At 40.3% G+C, this 17,842-nt stretch overlaps 1 protein-coding gene across 3 annotated transcripts; it reads right to left on the reverse strand.

Moving 5' to 3' along the window:
- On the reverse strand, positions 1-16,973 carry LOC146670653 (CD276 antigen homolog). Of its 3 annotated transcripts, none has more exons than XM_085407680.1 (6): positions 16,478-16,973; positions 12,693-13,028; positions 11,410-11,445; positions 10,052-10,336; positions 7,112-7,228; positions 1-3,046 (listed from the first exon to the last, which is right to left on the reverse strand). In XM_085407680.1, exons 1-6 carry the CDS (start codon positions 16,551-16,553, stop codon positions 2,943-2,945), a joined length of 954 nt encoding a protein of 317 aa, XP_085263806.1. In that variant the 5' UTR covers positions 16,554-16,973; the 3' UTR covers positions 1-2,942. The 3 variants fall into 3 exon arrangements, with proteins under 3 accessions (XP_085263806.1, XP_085263809.1, XP_085263808.1); XM_085407683.1 differs by lacking the exon at positions 16,478-16,973 and adding an exon at positions 14,227-14,457; XM_085407682.1 differs by lacking the exon at positions 11,410-11,445 and having other exon boundaries at positions 16,478-16,972.
- Positions 16,974-17,842: the final 869 nt, after the last annotated feature.

The following is a 17,842-nucleotide window of genomic DNA, read 5'->3' on the forward strand; positions in this document are numbered from 1 at the left end:
TTTTCAAACACTGATCAAAAAGATAAAAAATAGAATAAAATTTGAGAATGAAATCAAGGTTCAGGCTACGTCCACACGTACCCGGGTATTTTTGAAAACGCATTTTTCTATGCGTTTGCACCTTTCGTCCACACGTAAACGGCGTTTTCGGTCACTGAAAATGGAGATTTCTAAAAACGCCTGCCAGGGTGGATATTTTCAAAAACTGAGTATTTGTTAATTCTACTCTCTGCAGTGTTTAAAGCACAGGTGTCAAACTCTGGCCCGTGGGCCAAATTTGTTCCAGTTTTGAATTTTGGCCCACGGTGTATTTGAGTTTGACACCCCTGGTTTAAAGGCTTACATATACACACAGTTACTGTCCCTCCACACATACGACTCTGCTTCTGCTTCTATGCCCCAGCTTTGTTTACTATTTCCCACCGAGGCTTCTAGACTTCTGTTGGCCAACAACATCTACACAGTTAGGAATATATCGCCACCTGTTGCTTTGACATGTTCTTAGCAGCGTTTTCCTTCATTTCTGCCTTTACATGTGGACGGGATCATTTTTTTAAAACGAAAACGGAAAATCTCCGTTTTCAAAAATACCCGTGTACGTGTGGACGCAGCCTTATACACTTGAAAAACAAACTGACATATTTCCAAGCAGAAAACACTTTCATTCTGAAAAGTCATAGAAGCCGACTGGCTGAACAGCGCCTTTAAAAATATTTACTGTACAACAATTTTTACATGGCGTAATTTACATGACAGACACACACAATGTTATGAGCAGAAGCACAAGAAAAAGTGAGTAGCTCAATACAAGTGCAATGTAAACAAAACCCACAAACATTCTTACATTTAAACAGTACAACTCTCTATAAAAATAGCATGTAATTACCGTATTTTTGGGACCATAAGGAGAACTGGATTATAAGACGTATTAAGCGAAACAAAAACAGCCAGATACATCAAACTTCACAATCACATCCCTTTTGCTGTGATTGTGATTGGCCTGTTCAGCACTTTGAATTCCAACAGCTACTTTTTCACTGCAACTTTTGTAATGTTCAGCCAGAGAACAACAATCAGTATCCTGTCAAAGTAAGGAATAAAAACCATAGACTTAATATAAAGCCTCACAAATATCTTCAAACTCTAGGAGGCTGTGTTACGACCCGGCTCAAAAGTCGCAACATAAAAAAGGAGATGAATACCAGAGTGTTAGTCAGAAGAGGTTTTATCTTAAAATGGCATAGCAGGTTGGCTAAAATAGCTGGTACCACCAAGGCAAAGACTAGTGAGCTCTTCGGGAAGCTTGCCTCAGGTATGCTTTTATCCACACCTGACTAGGTGTGGCCAACTAGCACCAGCTGACCACACTGAGCAGATCAGAGGCTGCAGAGGGACGTAACACCTCCCTTAAAAGGGTTCCTCTAGGACCCCTAAATTTATTAAAACCCCTCTGAAGCCTTCAGGTCCTTGACCCACAAACCTGGAATAAAAGTAAAAGCTAACAGAAGCACAGTGTTCACATTAACACAAAACCAAAAGTGGCAACAAATAACCACAACCAAGTGATCTGTTGTCTCTACCACACAAATGGTCACATACAAGTGGCCTCATACCACAACAAGTTACTTTAATCTAATTCAGTAAAGCAAGCATACTAGTGACCAACCACAAAATGGAGAGCTATGGCCACACAATGATCACATCAAGGGTGGCTCAGCATCCGGCCAACACCACTCACAAGTGATCCAACCACAGTAGCCATATTCCCCACAACACTAAAGGTCACAGCACAAAACACTCACCACACGAGGATCTCATTAGCATCCATCAACACACATTATGCCAACTTAAAAACGACCCATCCGCCTCAGCTACAGACCATCATTAACAAATTGTCTCAAACCTCTTGCAGAGTTTGGTGCCACTTGTTTACTATGTGCAACTCCCAGCCTGAAATGCTACAAAAACAATAAAACTTTACCGGTCTAGTCTTCAGTGGTGTACCGGGCTCGAGGCAACTTTAAACGCAAATTCAAGGGTACCGAACCCTCAAGCGTACCCCCATCCAGGATAACCACCAAACACAATAAACTAAAACAACAAGCAAAACAACAAACAAGTGCTTCGATGGAAGCACAGCCACCCAGAACGGATGCGAGGGAATGCACAAAGCACCACATACAAACACCGGGACATGAACACACGGTAATTATATATGCATAAATGCTGACAATGACAAAGACTTATAATAATAATAATAATGGATTGCATTATGCCCTCAAAGTGCTTTATAATTCCACTATTCATTCACTCTCACATTCACACACTGGTGAAGGCAAACCACAGTTGTAGCCACAGCTGCCCTGGAGCAGACTGACAAAGGCGAGGCTGCCATATCGCGCCATCGGTCCCTCTGGCCATCACCAGTAGGCGGTAGGTGAAGTGTCACAACGACCGAGATTGTCCGAGCCGGGGCTCGAAAAGGCAACCTTCCGATTACAAGACGAACACCCAACTCTTGAGCCACGATTTCTCACAGAAGCCTAAATCAAACCTTAGTCAACATTATTAGTGTTCCCTTTGCAGTTCTCCAAAAGCATAGCACAACACAATGCTTCAAGGATTACAGATATTTAAAAACAATTCTGATGCCAGCAGCAGGTTAGACTTCAGAGGGTGAACTGTGCTGGACGTTTGATCTAAGACAGTTTCATCAGATTGTTTTAGGGGTTTTACTTGAATCAATGTAACAAGCTAATCCACTCACTCTTTTTTAAATTAACGGTGTTATTAATTGTTGAACCCATTCTCTCACACACACACAGATAACTTTTATGTGCACCTTCATCTTTGTACACAGTGCTTTCTAACTAACTGGCACATACACACGGAGAATCTGTGTTTCAGTAGTTTGCCCATGAACAGTGTGAAGTAGCTGGGGATCAAACCACTGAACCGTTCCTTAGAACTTGTAATTCTTCTGGGCCTGTCTCAGAACCTGGTGCTGTTGTCTTCTCTGAGGAACTGTTTGCCCTCCCAAGGCAGCCTGAAAACACATTTTCATGAAGTTAACTTTTAGAAATCTTACAGAAATTATTTGCTATTCTAAAAACATTTTAATCTCATTCTAATTCAACACACACAGACAGAAACTGACTCAAAGTCTGTATCCGGGTTTAAGTGGCTCAGCGATTTATTTGCCAGGAATCAAAGAAAAACCTGCAGCTAATCCTATAAAATTAAAAAGTTACTGAAGCAGAATAAAAACAAAACGAGCAGAAAGCATCACTCTAAAATCAGATTAGAATACTTTAAAAACCACATACGAGGGCAATCCCAAAAGTAAGATCTCGAAAAAATTGGTGACATAGAGAAACTGTACAGCTGTTGGCCACATTGTTGTAGTTGTTGCTTCCTCCACTCCCAAATAAGCATGCACAGCTTTGCTGGGAAGCAGACCAGGAGTGACATGTTTAGCCGCATGTTCTGCTTAAATTGCTGGCTGTCTGAGTGGTGTCCCAGAAACGATGTGGGCTTCATAGATAATTGGCAAACCTTCTGGAGGAAACCTGGTCTTGTTAGGAGAGACGGCATCCATCCCACTTTGGATGGAGCAGCTCTCATTTCTAGAAATATGGACAAATTTATTAAACCCCCCAAAATATGACTATCCAGAGGTTGCTGTGTGGCAGCAATTTTTCACACCAGCCTATTAATCAAGTAAAGACCAAGACAGACTTTTAATTCATTTGAAAGCCTGATGCTTAGCCTCGTCCACCCCAGCTGTGAAACTCAGAAACCAGTCTTACTTGTTATCATCTATCGTCCACCTGGGCCTTACACAGAGTTTCTGTCTGATTTCTCAGACTTTATATCTGATTTAGTTCTGAGCTCAGATAAAATAATTATCGTGGGTGATTTTAACATCCATGTAGATGCTAAAAATGACAGCCTCAACATGGCATTTAATCTGTTATTAGACTCAATTGGCTTCTCTCAAAATGTAAAAGAACCCACCCACCACTTTAATCACACTCTAGATCTTGTTGTAACATATGGCATAGAAACTGAACATTTAACAGTGTTTCCTGAAAACCCTCTCCTGTCTGATCATTTCCTGATAACATTTACATTTACAATAATTGATTACACAGCAGTGGAGAGTAGACTTTATCACAGTAGATGTCTTTCTGAAAGCGCTGTAACTAAGTTTAAGAATAGTTTTCATGTAAAAATAGTTTGTTGCTTTATAAGAAAGCCCTCTGCAAAGCCAGAACATCTTACTATTCATCACTGATTGAAGAAAATAAGAACAACCACAGGTTTCTCTTCAGCACTGTAGCCAGGCTGAGAAACAGTCAGAGCTCTTTTGAGCCAACCATCCCTTTAACGTTAACTAGTAATGACTTCATGAACTTCTTCACAAATAAAATTTTTATCATTAGAGAAAAAATTACCAATAATCATCCCACAGATGTAATATTATCTACAGTTACTCTTAGTACCATTAATGTTAAGTTAGACTCTTTTTCTCCAATTGATCTTTCTGAGTTAACTTCAATAATTACTTCCTCCAAACCATCAACGTGTCTTTTAGACCCCATTCCTACAAAACTGCTCAAAGAAGTCCTGCCATTAATTAATGCTTCGATCTTAAATATGATCAACTTATCTCTAATGATCAGCTATGTACCACAGGCCTTCAAGCTGGCTGTAGTTAAACCTTTACTCAAAAAGCATCTCTAGACCCAGCAGTCTTAGCTAATTATAGGACAATCTCCAACCTTCCTTTCATATCAAACATCCTTGAAAGAGTAGTTGTCAAACAGCTAACAGATCATCTGCAGAGGAATGGCTTATTTGAAGAGTTTCACTCAGGTTTCAGAGCTCATCACAGCACAGAAACAGCTTTAGTGAAGGTTACAAATGATCTTCTTATGGCCTCTGACAGTGGACTCATCTCTGTGCTTGTCCTGCTAGACCTCAGTGCAGCGTTCGATACTGTTGACCATAATATCCTATTAGAGCGATTAGAACATGCTGTAGGTATTACAGGTACTGCACTGCAGTGGTTTGTATCATATCTATCTAATAGACTCCAGTTTGTGCATGTAAATGGAGAGTCCTCTTCACACACTGAGGTTAATTATGGAGTTCCACAGGGTTCAGTGCTAGGACCAATTCTGTTTACATTATACATGCTTCCCTTAGGCAGCATCATTAGAAGACATAGCATACATTTACACTGTTATGCTGATGACACCCAGCTCTATCTGTCCATGAAGCCAGATGACACACACCAATGAGTTAAACTGCAGGAATGTCTTAAAGACATAAAGACCTGGATGACCGCTAACTTTCTGCTTCTTAGTTCAGATCAAACTGAGGTTATTGTACTCGGCCCTGAAAATCTTAGAAATATGGTATCTAACCAGATTCTTACCCTGGATGGCATTACCTTGGCCTCCAGTAACGCTGTGAGGAACCTTGGAGTCATTTTTGACCAGGACATGTCCTTCAATGCACATATTAAACAAATATGTAAGACTGCTTTCTTCCATTTGTGCAACATCTCTAAAATGAGAAATATCCTGTCTCAGAGTGACGCTGAAAAACTAGTTCATGCATTTATTACTTCCAGGCTGGACGACTGTAATTCATTATTATCAGGAAGTCCTAAAAACTCCCTGAAAAGCCTTCAGCTGATCCAAAATGCTGCAGCAAGAGTCCTGACAGGGACTAGAAAGAGAGAGCAGATTTCTCCTGTTTTGACTTCCTGTTAAATCCAGAATTGAATTCAAAATCCTGCTCCTCACATACAAGGTCTTAAATAATCAGGCCCCATCTTATCTTAATGACCTTGTAGTACCATATCACCCTATTAGAGCACTTCGCTCTCGCACTGCAGGCCTACTTGTTGTTCCTAGAGTATTTAAAAGTAGAATGGGAGGCAGAGCCTTCAGTTTTCAGGCCCCTCTTCTGTGGAACCAGCTTCCAGTTTGCTGTGGTGGTGTGGAGAGCTTACAGCCGGTTGTTTGGCATGAATTTCAGTACGAAGGAGCGGGAGACCATCAATTCCCCAAGAGTCATGAAGGTTGAGGAAAAGATCGGCGGATTACTCTGGATGCTCACTGCATTTTAGTTCTTGAGGTTTCCCAAAGCACCATCCACAGGATTTTAATAGACAAGTTGCAATATCGGAAGGTGTGTGCAACACGGGTACCACGAAGACTGACAGAAGACCATGGCAATGAGTTGATTCTTCCCGTGAATTTCTTCGCCGCTATGCAAATGAAAAGGACATCTTCTTGGACTCGATTGTCATTGGTGACTAAACCAAGGGGTTCCACTTTGCACCTGAGACCATACAACAATCATGCAAGTGGCGGCATACCTCTTCGCCCAAGCTGTGAAAATTCGAACAAACACAGTCTGCTGATAAAGTCATGGCAACTGTGTTTTGGGACCGAAAGGGGGTATTGTTGGTCGACTTTCTGCCTGCTGGGACCAGAATAACTGCTGACAGGTACTGTGAAATACTGAAAAAAACTCAGAAGGGCAATACAGAACCGGAGAAGAGGAATGTTAAGCAAGGGCGTAAGCATTTTCCACGACAACGCTTGTCCACAAGTTGCCCATCAAACCGTCGCTGTCCTGCAAAACTTTGGTTGGAACCTTATCACCCACCCTATAGCCCAGACTTGGCACCCAGTGACTACCACCTGCTCCCCAGATTCCCCAAGAACATTTGCCCGGAAGGCGATTCTGCTCTGACAAAGAGGTGAAACGTGAGGTTCAAAGCTTCATGAAGGACATGACAGCGAGCTGGTATGACATGGGCATTCTAAAACTGCCACAGCGTCTACAAAAATGCATTGACTGAAATGGTGATTATGTAGAAAAATAAATAATTATTCAACCCTTCAAATTATGTAAATATTATGGAAAATAAATGGTTGTTTGTATTTCTAAAACAATAGGAGACCTTACTTTTGGGATTGCCCTCATAATAATACAATTAATAATACAATATTAATGTTACAATTTATTAATATATTTAACATATTGGTCGCTTTACACAGCATATTATTAAATAATTACTTTAACTTACCTGAGTGAATTTTGATGGTCTTTGTAGCCACAAGCCATCCAGTGATAACTAAAGGAAAACTTAGCATTCCAATGAACCATCCACCCAGCCATCCAGTGATAACTTTTCCACATGTGCCTGAAAGACATCAAAAACCTTGTGTGATGCAGAGAATGTATTTAAATCATATAATTAATTGAATAAACCTCCAAAGAAACGCTCCTAAAAGCTTTGAAACTTTAAATCCAATGAACACAACCAAACACTGTGGAGATTCTCATCTGACAAATTGATCTTTTGATCAATCTGTCTCATACACAATAATATTTTGTGAACCTGCCTTTAGCTTTGACTTAGCACTGAAACACAGCATATGAGCTTATGCAATGACACAGCATGTACAGCATGTGAGGTAAATCCCCTGTTGAGCTTGTAAGTTTGCTCAGAAATAAACAGTGTCTAACCTTTTTGGTTGTTTCATTTTATTGACCCCCTGCAACACATGACTTACTACATGGTGGAGAAACCTTTGCTAGTAAGCACAATAATAAGACATTTCTCATAGTTTGTCGTCACGTTTGCACTCATCTCAGGAGGTATTTTGGCCCGCTCCTTTTTACAAAAACTCTAAATCCTTCAGGTTTCTTCACTTTCACGTAGCATCTCCTTGCTTGAGCTCCCTCCTCAGATTATCTAAAGAATTGATGTCTGAAGACTGGCCAGGTCACTCCACAATCTTAATTTTCCTTTTCTTTAGCTACTCTTTTGTTGTCTTGGTGATACGTTTTGGGACATTGTCATCCATCTACTACTCATCTTCGATGTTCTTGCTGAAGAAGAGAGGTTTGGGGTACCTGGTCCCCTCTACTGGCCCCTTGGTGAAGTCATCCTGTACCCTTCGCAAAAAACAAAACAAAAAAACAAACAAAAAAAAAAAAACGCCCCAAAGATGAATGTTTTCACCTCTGTGTTTGACTGTGGGGATGGTGTTCTTTCGGCCATTCTCAGCATTTCTCTTCCTCCAAACACGGCAGAAAAGCTTTGGCCCATGCCTTCTCTGACTCGCTTATATTTTCAGTGGCAAACTTAAGACAGTCCTGTAGTTGCAAGATTTCAGTCCATTGCAGTCTAGTGTGTTACCAGTGGTGTTGTTGGTGACTGTGGCTCCAGCTACCTACAGATCATTAACAAGCTCCTCCTGTTTAGTTGGTTTAGCGGATCGTTGAATGAAACGGATGAACCAGAATTGGTTTGTAAAAATGCTGCAACTTCAGTGGTGTGGAACTGGTTTAGCTTTCGTCCGTCAGATACACAACAAAGCACTATTTTTGGTAGAGCATGCTAGCGGGCCGTCGTTATTACCGATATTACCAAAACGATTTTATGTGGTACACGGCGCTCAAAAATCTGTCAAAAAATTTTTTAGTACGACTTTGCTGAGCTACGAAGCCGCACCGCTTGATGGATTGTCGGAGTATTACAGCTATCGTAGGCAGGAGCCTCGCGGAGTGATACGTACTGCGCTTCAACATAATATTACCGTATTGTGTGTGTATAAACTATTTTTAAGTTTTGTGGATATTATACATGGTTATGCTGAGTTTCCACTGGAAATGCCTTTTGGTTAAACTGTCAGCAAGGAATTTGCATTTGCACTGTTAAATTTTTATATAACTTTAATGCACTTAAAAAACAGCTGCTTGTTTAATTGATGGGGTATTTTTTGCACTAAAAAAAAAGTTGTGGAGTTGTAAATTACTGATGTAATCTGTGTCTCAAACTGCCATAGAGCTGGTCTGGAGGAACAAGAATTCTGGTTGGTATTCCAATGACATTCAAAATCAATTCATGAATTTCATGTAATGATGTACGAACCAAAAATAAAATTCACATAGATTCCACTGAATGTCGTAGCAAATATGGAGGAAAAGCACAGCTTTAAAATTAGCTTGAAGTTTTAGTTGAATTAGTTTTTAATAATTCACTTACAACTACAACATCGCAGTTGTAAGTTTCTTGTTCGCGTGGCCGCCATCTTGGCACAGTGTTTACTGTGATTGCTTTGCAAGGGCCAGCAGTAGCAGAGTTGGAGTGGTTTATGCCCCAGTGTCTAAATAAATGGTGCGGCAGTCCGAGCCACAAATTGAATGCCTGTGTCTGACTGGTCTCTCTACAGTGCACCCCAATCAATCACAAGATCACACAATGCAGTCCAGGGTGTAGGGAGACCCCTGCACTGGTTAAGGTTTGACAAACAAGTCTAAGTCTTCAGCTTCACCTCCTCAGCTCAGGCCTGAAAATCTGTTTTCTGCTCTTGATTTCACTCTTTATTAGCTCAGATTAGTTCTCCACAATCTGGACTCTGTTCAGTTCAGCTGCATGTTCTGCAAAGCCACCAAGCCACCCGCTCTTCGCACATTCAGTCACAGCGTTCCTGCTCTGGCTCTGCTCAAATCTCATCCTCAACTTGACAGTAATTATTCATCTTTTATTTAACTACAGTCCCATATATGTTCATTTATCAATCTCATATAGAGAGCTCTGGCTCACATTATAGAAGCCTTCAATGTCTGTAAACAATAATGTTGCTAGGCAACCAAGCATTAATTTCTATGGGGTAACAATGGCGTCCTCGGCAGTTTTAGGTAAATGCAGTCATGTGTGCGTTTTTCCTTTTTAATCCCACACAGCGAATAATTCAATATTTGAGGAATAAGCACATTAAGGTTTTAATTTAACAGAGTTACACAATATTTAAAATTCCAAAAGGGTCAAAACAAAGCCCTTATCAATTCTGATGTTAAAAAAGGAACATCAAATAAATATTTGCTGTGGTTCAGTAAAAGTTCTCCCACGTAGACAAACCTACAAGTTACTTAGAAAGTAGGTTCTTCCAAGCGTTCTGTCAGAAACAACAATTGCAGTTATTTGTTCTACAAAATGCCAAAAAACAAATCTTACCAGAGAAAGCGACGTAGAGCTCATGCTCAGTCTTATGGCCGATCTCCTCCTGCGTGGCTACACAGTGGAAGGGGCTGATGTTTGTCCTGGTCACCGTGGTGAGGAGGGTGATGTCATAGCGCTCTCCTGTGCGTGACACCTGTGGCTCCTCAGCAGGAAGGATGTTCCCATCCCCATCCCTCCACTCTACTTTAGGCTTTGGAGAAGCACCTCTGACCTCACACTTCAGCAGCGCCTCGTCCTCTGTGATGTTCAGGACATGAATGAGTGGCTTCGGAGCTGCACCTGTGAACACAATAAGGCTGTGTCAATCACTTGATCAGTCTTTTCACCTCCTTTACTGTCTCAGAAAGAATAAAGAATCAGCACCTGCTTAAAACCACAGCACTACAACGCTGAATACTGCAAAGAAATGTTTGTATTTGTTAAGCTAAATTACAACGTGAATAACAAATTAATGTGTCACTGCTCTCAATTACTTTGAATATAAAAAAAAAGTGTGATCTCTTCTGAAGAAAAACTACAATTATAGTAATTGGTCTTTAAACTGACTGATTCATTAAACATATGTTAGGAAACAAATCGATCCCAGCACCTCACTAAGTCCTTATAAAAAGAAAAACGAACACTGATGTGGGTTCACATTAAATCAGTCGTCGATGATTTTAATAGTTGACGTAATCGTGGCAGCCCTAGCTGGAACATCATTAAAATGGCAGGAAAAACAAAATCGTACACTCGTGTGATGGTTCACTGCAGCGGCCGTGGCAACAACTTATTAAGTTGCAAAATCATGAGACCAGCGGACGCACCACAAAGATTGTGTTGTGTGACACATGATGTGATGTGAAAATCAGTGCACAACACAACGGACACGTCGAGCATAACCAGCATAACTTAGCTACACAGCATGTGCCTGACACCAGGACCTGCACTGCCATCTTCAAATCCACATCACAGTTATACTAATTCTCAGGTTTATAATATATTTGCTGCTCTCAGGTGTTTACAGTGCAGGAGAGTCATACGTGCGTCAGCTTAAACATGACGTGTAAATGCAGCAACAGAATGATGATATACCATGTTTGTACGCCACAACACTTTCAGCAACAGCCTATTCACATTTTTAAAAAAGGTCGGGTGCTGTGTCAGTCTTCAAGGCGACAACAATAAACAGTGATACTGAAGTCAGGTTCAGGACAGATTTCTCCTTATCTGTCATTACTGACAGGACCACAGATTTCAGTGATATCTTAATAAATTGTTTATGGCAAGTTTAAACATGTTTGACAGATGCTGAGGCTAACAGATGTGTAGCTACACAAGTTACAGATGTAGACAACAGCATCATTACTCACCTGGAATTTCACAGACTCTGTCTCTCATCACAGGCTCTGCAAGACAAATAATAGGCACATGACTATGGGCTCAAATTGTGGTCATAAATATCTTGTACTTGTAAATCAAATGTGTATTTGTGAACTGAGTTTTGTAACCTTGTGAGCTAAAATATGTGAACATTTTATGTTTGTGCATCTACAGATGAGAATTTGTGTGTGAGTAAAAAAGATATTTAATAAATAAATAAATTTAATAAAATATTTACACGAGTTACACATTTTTTGTTAAGGTCTGGTTACAGATACAAAACAAACTTTAAGAAATGAATATAGCCACTACAGTGACCATCAAAACGATGAAAAAATATTGCGGTAAACAGTTTATTTTGCGACACCACGAAACAAACGATAGCGTAAAATGAAACGATAGATGTTTTTATATCGTCATCCGATATATATGTTATTGTGGTGGAAACAAAACAGCAAAATAAGACATTTATCAAATGTGAATCGTAGTTTGGATCTTCTTTTGCTGCTGGTTCAGTGAATTTTGGTTGGAGAGAGACAAACTCTGCAGCTCAGAATCGAGCACAAAAAAAGACGTAACCACTGCGCGGACCCGACACATCAGAATCAGTGAGCTGTCGGCTTTCAGCCCCGACGGCGTGTCCGTGCTGTCGGGTGAGAAAGCTGAGAAAGAGAAAGCTGATTCTGATGCGTCGGGTCCGCTCTGCGTTTACTTCTTTGTGCAGAATCCGTTGACCTGCTCTCATTTGTGGTTTGGTGGTTTTAGAAATACTTTTGTGAGCTTTAACCTGAGATTCTGGTGTTTCTGGCAAAATATATTTATATTCAAAAGTCAATTCAGGATTTAATGAATCGATATCGCTTTATTCAAGCTTCTCACCTCCCTCACTGGGGCTGATTTTTAGCTCAAGAGCCTCATGATTAAAAGTAGATTCTTGATCCAAACTTAATCATTGACTGTTTGATTGACTTGAATTTATGATCCTAAAGCAGAGACCCTCTTTGCACTGTTAGCCTTTATTTCCAATTCACATGTAATCTAAGTCTACATGCAAATTTGAATTTGTAATGAAATTGTTGCTGCGTTTGCACACACTGTTTAATAAAAGTACATTTAAGCAAATGTTAGTGTATAAGGAGTGAATTGTATTTTGTTTTTCCACATACTGTACAACTGAGTGTGGACAAAACAACATCAGCATTTAAAAAAAATTGAAATATGAGTTTTTAGAGAAGGTTTTTTTTTCCAGATGCATTAAAACTAAAATACTCACCAACAACAAGTTCAATGCTGAATGTTTGTTTTTGTTGCAGATATAAATCACAGGTGTAGTTTCCACTGTCAGGCACCAGGGTATTGTTGATGATGATGGAGGCGTTACCAGACTGCAGCTCTAGTGGAAAATGTGACACCCGTCCTCTGAAGTGCTCGTCTTGACCTGAAAGGCCGTCATTGTAATGAAGGCCTCCATCATACCTGAACACCTCCTGTTCATTTGGATCAACTTTCTTCCAGTTAAACAGCTTTTGTTCAATGTTCTCCTTGGTGCTGAGTGAGCAAGGCAGGACGGCGTCACTTCCTTCTAATACAACCACTTTGATCCGTGAACCTGAAGGACAAAACATTTTTTAATCACAATGGGGACCAAATGGGGATAGTGAGCAATGGGGTTCCATTGCTCTGTAAAAACAGGTTACATGTATGTTAAACAATAGCCTGGCTGCTGGCTATTATTTTTTAAAATAATTATAATAAAGTACATTTAAGCAAATGTTAGCCAAGAAAGTTCTCCACAAGACAACAATGAGACCAGATCTATTTAAAGCTTACTTTCAGAGTAGTTTAACATTTGTTCAATTTTTATTCCATTTACAGAAACATTTCACCGTCCTTTTCTACAGGTTTAGATAAAAATAGAATTACTGACTTGCCGTTGCACTCCTGAAAAGTGTTTCATAAGAACTTTACAGTGAAGATGATTTCAGAACTTTTAGGTATAAAAATGCCGTAATATGACTGCATTACTGTTTTGGATCACTCTCTCTTTTCTGATCTCACTACAGTCAAAGTCGCTTTCAGCTGTAAATGCAACCTGTTGCATGTGTGAAGGTGATTCGTTATAACCTAAGTAAGGAGGCTTAGAAAGGACTCCTCTCTTTAAAATATTTCTTAGCCGGTTTAGAAGCTACACCACACAGAATACACCTGAATGAGATGAAGACAGGTGTGAACAGTGAAGGTGCAAGGAGGAGAGGTAGTGAAAGTAGAGTTTAAAGACTTTAGGTCAACCTTCCAAATGCATCTGACAGTGCAGGCGGCTTTTTATCTTAGTTAACTTTACTAATTAACTAAAACTGGATGATGATGATGTTTAGCGAGGCTTTAACTCTTTTTTAAGCAAAATGCGTCCTTTAAGGTTGAGTTTTTAGTGACACAAGTATAAGAAAGCCACTTATATAAAAATGTAAAGTTTAAAATATCCATCCATCCTCTTCCGCTTATCCTTTTTCAGGGTCGCGGGGGGCGCTGGAGCCAATCCCAGCTGTCATAGGGCGAGAGGCGGGGTACACCCTGGACAGGTCGCCAGTCTGTCGCAGGGCCGGTGTTCCAGATCTACTGGCGTTTAGATCAACTGGCGTTGGTCGAACAGATGTGTGTCAGTCTTGCGTTTCAGGAGCTGCTACCGACAAACCAGCAAAAAAAACGCCAAATGTGTCATCTGTGACATTTGTGAGGTTGTCTCAAACACACTCCGTCAGTCTTGATGCTGTTGAACAACAAAATGCTTAAAAATGTGGCGAGTTTACCTGGTGATATCCTCATGCGCGACGCGATCGCGAAAACAGCAAACAAGTAACACCACGCCGTTGTTGTTCACGGGACAGCAAGAGTAAACGATCGGGAGACTCTTGTCGTCGTCATCGTTCCCCTCGCACGGTTTATTTCTCCGAATTCAGCGTTTTTGCTTCACAACTACAGCGAGCAGTTTACTTTGTGCACTAACATGGAGTCGAGTCAACCAGCGCCACCTCTGGCCAAGTGCCACAGCCTACAGCCAGATCAACCTGTGACACACATCTGCAGCACGTTTGAATTCGTGTCATGCACATTTGTACCTTTCAATTGTGTCTGTTTGTGCGTCATGCAAATAAACCTTTGGAAAGAATGAAATGATATCATATATTTATTATCAGCCTACATTTGTACAAAATTCCAAATTATATACACAAAGTCATAGAAATCACCACTCCAGTTGGTCATCATGATTTTGATATTCTCTTTTTCCATAACAATGAAATACGCCTTGGACAAATATGACACATCAATATTTCATTAGTGTTGTCACATCACATCCTGTAAGCATCGTCTGTCTGTGTCTTTTCCCTGGAAATTAATATTTCCAGCCAATATAGGCAATTCATCAACATGGCTGGAGTTATATACAGTCTGTATAAGTGTGGTTAATCTAATGAACATTTGTAAGGAGACGGCAGTTACTGTGAATTCACAGCAGTTACACAGTGATTAGTAATAAACAGCCAGTGAGAGTGAGTGGATATGACTGTTCCCACCACTAACACATGACCATAGCCCACTACTAGATTAACTTGTGACACATCTGCACCTGCTGCTATGATGACATTGAGTAGAGGCTGAGTGGCTGCACTTACCCCTGGTACATCCAAATCTGCCCACAAACATGTTGAAAGATGCAATGCCAGCAATGTGGATTGTCAACACTAAAAACAATCAGTAAGCAAAGACAACAGGGATCAATTTTTTCTGTTTATTTAGCACCCACAACATTTGTAGTCGCCTTCTGCACAAGGGAAGTCCACACACACCGTGTGGTACCACTTTCCACAGAAGGTGCAATCTGCAAGATTGAATGAGATTGTCAGAGTCATTGTCTGGCTGTTTATTACTAATCACTGTGTAACTGCTGTACATTCACAGTAACCGCCATCTCCTTACAAATGTTTATTAGATTGACCACACTTATGCAGACTGTATATCACAACCAACTCTAACATGTTTGTTTGCAGAGGGAAGACACAGGCAGACTACGCTAACGACATGTGATGTTACAACACTGGTGAAATATTAGTGTGTTCACGACATTTTTCGTATGGGCAAAAGTATTGATATCAGGATGGTGATTCTTATGTGTATGTCATTTGGCATTTTGTACAAATGTAGGCTGATAATAAATATATGATATCATTTCATTCATTTCAAAGGTTTGTTTGCATGACGCACAAACAGACACAACTGAAAGGTACAAATGTGCATGACACGAATTCAAACGTGGTGCAGATGTGTGTCACAGGCTGATCTGGCTGTAGGCTGTGGCACTTGGCCAGAGGTGGCGCTGTTTGACTCGACTCCATGTTAGTGCACAAAGTAAACTGCGCGCTGTAGTTGTGAAGCAAAAACGCTGAATTCGGAGGAATAAACCGTGCGAGGGGAACGATGACGACGACAAGAGTCTCCCGATCGTTTACTCTTTGTGTCCTGTGAACAACATCGGCGTGGTGTTACTTGTTTGCTGTTTTCGCGATCGCGTCGCGCATGAGGATATCACCAGGTAAACTCGCCACATTTTTAAACATTTTGTTGTTCAACAGCATCAAGACTGACGGAGTGTGTTTGAGACAACCTCACAAGTGTCACAGGTGACACATTTGGCGTTTTTTTGCTGGTTTGTCGGTAGCAGCTCCTGAAACGCAAGACTGACACACATCTGTTCGACCAACGCCAGTTGATCTAAACGCCAGTAGATCTGGAACACCGACACACAGGGACAGACAACCATTCACACATTCACACCTAGTGACAATTTGGATTATTCAATTAACCTATCCCCACAAGCTGCATGTCTTTGAAATATATACAAATATATTTGCACAAGTAGTTCAGTAAGACATGAAAGCATGTAGTCTGACCCAGCATTCATACTACTTAGCTACCTTAGCATAAGTTAGCTAAGTAGTATGAATGCTGGGTCTGACTACGAACTTATATCCGTAAACTAAAAATTAGCATTGGCATCCTTACCTGGTTCACCTTCAGCTGATGCAGATAGTATCAGAACGGCGAGACACAACCACAAACACTCTGGTGCTGACAACATCTTTAAAAGATTCACTGTCCGACAGGTCTCTTAACGTTAGCGCTTATGGCTACAGAAGCTATCCTCCGCCTTAGCTATCAGGCTGAATATAAGTCAAAGTGACTGTGGATGATTTTGGAACTCCCGATAAGCCATCCCAATATAGAAAAAGTTAGTAGACTACAAGTTAAACGAATTTCTACAGCTGTAGGGCGTAAATGGCACCAAAACAAAAACTTCGTGTTTGTTTACGATTTCCGATTGTATTTCTTTTCCTCCTCCTTATTCTTCTTCTTCTTCTTCTTCTGTATAGGTTTATTGGCGGTTGGCAAACAGCAAAATGGTGCATTACCGCCGCCACTGGTGTGGAGTGTGGACCGAAATGACAAAAATAAAATAAAATATTCAAATTCTCCCGAACAAATGGGTCTGCCTTAAAAACCAAGATACAGCCTGATAGCTTTCACTTATAGAGCTCACGCGGAATAATATGGAACGCCAGGACTGCCATAATGAATTAATTAAATACATCATTAAATAATTAATTAAATGTGGCAATAATTAATTAAAATTGGAATTAATTAATTAAATAAATAGTTATGACACATGTAATTAATTAATTATTGACACATTTAATTAATTATTTATGTATTTCACGTTTTAATTAATTATTGACACATGTAATTAATTAATTATTGACACATTTAATTAATTATTTATGTATTTCACATTTTAATTAATTATTGACACATTTAATTAATTATTGACACATTTAATTAATTATTTAATGATATATTTATTTATTTCATTTTGGCAGTCCTGACGCCTGGCTCTCATCATGAAATAATTTTATCTGTCAGCCTCACCCATCAAACTCAGGGGGCGGGGTTAACGCTGATCGAGTCAAAACCATTGCTTTGGCCTGGTGGCCATTGTTTCTAGCGCACAACAACCGGCATGTGGAAGCTAACAGAACTGAGCTTTGAAAAACCCTGTTTGTGTGTTACCAAATACCGTTTTAATATTTTTTTAGCCGAGAATGTAGTGGTTTAATCTTCATGTGTCTGGTCGGTTTGTCAAGATACAGCCTCTTTGCAAAAGTGTTTCGATGATTTCGGAGATGTCTGCCCAGTCTCACGGCAAAGCGTGGGATAGACCCGCTCGCCTCGCAAGCAATCCCACCGACAAAGCGCAGGCCCCGGTACACAGCTGTAGTAACCCCCGCTGACTTCTTTTACTGAGGTTATATTTATCGATGTTTTATTTCCTGATGTTCTTATGTGTCCTACGTGTTTCAGTCGCCAATTCTG

Source organism: Rhamphochromis longiceps, linkage group LG5 (assembly GCF_057381845.1).
Source record: "Rhamphochromis longiceps isolate RC_006_pf linkage group LG5, R_longiceps_female_GT1.1, whole genome shotgun sequence".
In the NCBI taxonomy this organism is placed as follows: domain Eukaryota; kingdom Metazoa; phylum Chordata; class Actinopteri; order Cichliformes; family Cichlidae; genus Rhamphochromis; species Rhamphochromis longiceps.